The 4,680-nt window shown below is 28.7% G+C and overlaps 1 protein-coding gene across 1 annotated transcript; it reads left to right on the top strand.

Annotated features, from left to right (window-relative positions):
- The first annotated feature begins 395 nt into the window (after positions 1-395).
- Positions 396-2,340, top strand: LOC112094663 (galactose-specific lectin-like). Its single transcript, XM_024176142.1, has 3 exons — positions 396-589; positions 1,328-1,573; positions 1,960-2,340. Exons 1-3 carry the CDS (start codon positions 416-418, stop codon positions 2,194-2,196), a joined length of 657 nt encoding a protein of 218 aa, XP_024031910.1. The 5' UTR covers positions 396-415; the 3' UTR covers positions 2,197-2,340.
- The last annotated feature ends 2,340 nt before the right edge of the window (positions 2,341-4,680 follow it).

Raw genomic sequence — 4,680 nt, 5'->3', positions numbered from 1 at the left:
GGATTAAAAGAAGCTCCCAAGAAAAAGATGTCCTGACTACCTAAAATAAACGTGTTCATTAAAATCTTACATATGTGCTTGCTTTTATTATAAACATTACGGATGTTATAAATAATTAAGTTAAATAATTGCTTAAAATAATTATAAATAATTGCTTAAAATACACGCATTCGTTAAAATCTGATTTCACGTGGCACTCCAACTTACAAAGACCTGTATACCTGCGACACTACTATTATCACGTGAATCGTGTGAATTTCTTTCCTTGTCCCTAAACAAGCACGAAATTTCAAATAAGGGTTGCAGTTACATCTCTATATATAGCCGAGTAAACACATAAGTTTCTCCACATCCAAATATACCATTTACGTAAACTAGTTTACAAATATACCATTTACATCCACATAAGTTTTTCATGCTGATGGCTTCGTCTTCCTTTCTTTCCCTCTCCTTCCTTGTCCTCCTCTTCTCTATCTCCTCTGCCAACACCCGCAAGTGGTCCTTGTCAAATGGTCTCGATCAGAAACCGATCAGCATAATCGAGGCTGCCATTGGAGTTTCTGAAGACCTCCTTAATCTCAATGGGATGGTGAGGCCCCACACACACACATATAAATATATATATATATATATATATTGCTTTTGAAAAGGCACATTTTTTTTAAACAAATCGATAGGCATTGTATTATAACTATTCAACAACTATATATTTGTCGATGATTCTTTTATATGTGGTATTTTGATGTGTTAGAATACACACGTATAAAACTATTTTGTAACCTCAGTATCGGTCTAAGGCATATGCTAGATTCTTTACTAACTGTTTAAAATTATCCAAAACAAAGGTGTTACTAGAGAATATATCATATCTCTTATAGTAAAATTCGGATTACTTAAATTTTTTATAATAATATTTTTAACATATCAAATTAAGAAAAATATGGTCGAGAATTGACAAAAAGAAAATATTGTTGTTAAAAAGTCAGTGTACGTAGAATACCTATTAGTAGGTAAAACAAACTATGCTATGATCAAGAAAGGGGAAAAAAAAAAACGAATTCGTATTTAGTGTTTCTCTTTTATTTTTATCATTTTTTATTTGTCATTACTTATCAGTCACTGAAAAGAGAAAAACAAGTCAAGAAACCAAGATGTAAGATTAGAAAAATTTTATTATTTCTCATTTACCGCCATTATCTAGATTTTCTAATGAAGAACGTTTTTGGTTTGTTGTGTGTAGATTTACTTGTTAAATATAAATACACATATATCCATGTATCGTCGAAAGTTTAAAATTAATTATTGCCATTTGGAAAACATTTTATAGGAAGCTAAAAACAATCAACAAAGTGGGAAAAGTCAGACGATAGTTGTAGGAACATGGGGAGTCAAAGTGACTAGCTCTAATGGTGTGGCTTTTGATGACGGAGCATACACCGGAATAAGAGAAATCAATTTTGAATATAATAATGAAACGGCTATCGGGAGTATTCAAGTGACCTACGATGTGAATGATACGCCATTTGAAGCAAAGAAACATGCCAGCTTTATTAAAGGCTTCACACAAGTGAAGGTTAGTTTTTCATTCATTTCTTCATCTTATAAAATTTCTTCAAAATATGAGATTATATGTACGAGATAAGGATCCATTAATATATATATATATATATATTTATTAGTAATGAGCTGTTATCATTTAATATGAGCTTATATTTACGAGATAAGGATCCATTAATATATGTGTGTATATATATATTTTAGTAATGATCTATTATATTTTTCAAACTAAAGCCTCGATTGCAAAATATATAGTACCTTAACACATTAAAAATAATTTATCGAATATTATAACACATATATATATATATATATTGTAACTTAAAATCATTTACTTATAAATACTCTCCATGTACATATATATAATACTAATTTAATTTATTTATTTATATTTTGATCCAGATTTCCTTAGACTTTCCAAGTGAGTATATAGTTGAAGTGAGCGGATACACCGGTGAAGTGAGCGGGTTTATAGTAATACGCTCTTTAACATTCAAGACCAACAAAGAAACCTATGGACCATATGGAGTTACGAAAGGCACACCTTTTAATTTCCCAATCCAAAATGGCTTAATTGTTGGATTTAAAGGAAGTGTCGGTTCTTATTTGGATTACATTGGGTTTCACTTATCACTTTAAGATTCGTTATAAAATAATGATGCTACTAAGATGGATCGTTGCTGTCCTATAAATAAGTTCAAATCGCCAAGTATGTAATGGTAGTATTTTATGTTGGTTTTGCTAGCAATCTTATTACCATATATGTACAAGGAACGATTTGATGTTTCAAATAAAGGTCCATATATTGAGTAATTGGTGATGTGTTATATTACCTCTTGAAGTTTGATTTTGGCTTTCAAGAAAAGCACGAATTTGATGTCATTCTTATAGCAAATAATTAAAATAGCTAGTAGTTCAAACAATAAATTTAATGACTAGAAATTTAAAAGATCCCAATGACGTGGTGTATGGAATTAATATTTAAAACAGCAAATGGCACTTGTCCTATTAAATTGATATATCTCTGAGTTGCATGGACATTATTTATTTGACATCCCCTTAAACAATGATAAAACATCGGAGTGTTGGTTTTTAGGTTATTTTGTGGTTCGAAAAACATTGTAAATTTAACGGGGCTAATTTGTCATCATACAAAGTTTTCTTTCAGTTTATTCAAAATTTATGCTTTGAATTTTGTTCAATATGAAAATTATATCATTGGATCTAGAACATGTGCAAAATTCACGCCAATTAATACCAATTAGTAGTTAAAATTTTCAAATTTTCATATTTTAAAAACTAATTATATAAGTTTAGTATTTCTCAAAATAGATGGCATTTTATAAGAAACAATAAATAGAAAATATGGTTACGAAAATAACCATTCAAATGACATTTGTAAGACAACGGTGCTACTGCTGGCCTTTCTTATTACATCATCGTATGTGACAATATATTTCACTCACAAATAAACTACTAATCTATACTCGTTTGGGACTCGTGTTCCACATTTTTAAATCACATATTAATAAGTACATAGTCACATTAAATCACATGTGATGTGTCATATGCATAGAGTAAGACATGTATCAATAGAAGCAGATGAGGAAAGAAAAAATGTATATTAAAGCACATCGAAAATAGATGATAAGCTCATATGGATTGTGAGATTTCGCATCAACCCTTTGATGTACAATTTTGAAAAAAAAAATTATTATGAAAAATGTGTTTCTTCAAAATAAATAAATAAATAAATAACATCTATTCTAAAAAATATATAAAGATTAAAAAAAATTAAAAAAAAAACATTATGTAAAAACTCAAAAAATTTATGGGAGAGGCATGTTGTGGAAAAAAAAATACAGGTTAGTTTAGTTTCTAGATAACTTCTGGAATTTACTCTTGAATTAAACAAAAATGACTCTTGCAAAAAAGAAAAAGTAAGAATGCAAGAAAAACAAATTTGTTGGAAAATACATCATGTAATAAAACATCAGAATATGTGAATTGTGATGGGAATTATTATACAGAAGCTGCAAATAAGTATGTTTCATCACAAATATTGTCAGGGAAGTTACACTGATCCAACTCTCTATGAATTTACAGCTTCATATGGGGTCTGAGTTTCATGACCCAAAGACAATGTAATACGTTTCAAAATACTATCTTCAATCATGAATTTGGTTAGATTAGAACTAGCAAAGTATGTCCAAATGCTTCTTTTTCTTTCTTTTTTTAGTGATATAAACGTAACTCTTGAAAATAAGTTCATATAAATATGTTATATATATATATATATATATATGAAGATGCATATGTGGACATAATGTAAAAAGTATACATGTATATATATATATATATACATATATAACAGTTTGTTTCGAAAAAAAAAGAAAGAGCAAGGGATTGAAATATTTCTAGCTGCATTTCTTTTGGAATACGTTATGACAGTTGATGAAAAAATAGATATGACGACAAGTCACCTAATTGGATAAAAGACAGCAAGCTTTTCCATACACGTACGTCGTAATATATTTTTTTTTTTTTTTTTGGTGCCAAACAAAAGACACAAGAATGTATATTCTACATTATAAGCAAAATTTACAATGGAAACATGTTGTTTATTCGACTGAACACAAGTACAAACATAACCTTTAACGACGGTTTAAAAATGTCGTTAGAACCATTCTCAAAACGTCATTTTATGTCAACATGACTTTGACTACGGTGTGAAAACGTCGTTAAAACTATCCCTAAACGTCCTCTTATGTCATGTGACTTTTGACGACGGTTTTTTAAAAACTGTCGTCAAAAGTTATTTAAAAAAAATGAAAAAAAAAATATAATGAAGGCATCAAACATATATCCAAGATAACTAGATATCAAATTGATATAAAAACTACAAGATAAAATTGAAATAATAATATTTAAACATGTATTCAACAGTTTCTCTAAAATTTTCAAGCCTTATATTCTCCAATTTAATAAAATAGTTGAGCTTACTAGGAATAGTAGTGCTTCCTCAACTTCCATTAGTCTTTGTTTCTCTATAACCTGCAAAGAAAGATGGAACTTGGTATAATTAGGTAGTCAATTTTTTTTCAAGAACAACATAATAAATTT

This window comes from Morus notabilis, unplaced genomic scaffold (assembly GCF_000414095.1).
Source record: "Morus notabilis unplaced genomic scaffold, ASM41409v2 Scaffold416, whole genome shotgun sequence".
In the NCBI taxonomy this organism is placed as follows: Eukaryota; Viridiplantae; Streptophyta; class Magnoliopsida; order Rosales; family Moraceae; genus Morus; species Morus notabilis.
This window is presented reverse-complemented; position numbering and strand designations above follow the sequence as displayed.

Bases quoted from the DNA above. Each gene is read 5' to 3' on its own strand.
- LOC112094663 (XM_024176142.1), top strand. From the start codon at position 416: ATGCTGATGGCTTCGTCTTCCTTTCTTTCCCTCTCCTTCCTTGTCCTC. The intron at 590-1,327 runs GTGAGGCCCCAC...AACATTTTATAG, and splicing joins TCCTTAATCTCAATGGGATG to GAAGCTAAAAACAATCAACA. The intron at 1,574-1,959 runs GTTAGTTTTTCA...ATTTTGATCCAG, and splicing joins AAGGCTTCACACAAGTGAAG to ATTTCCTTAGACTTTCCAAG.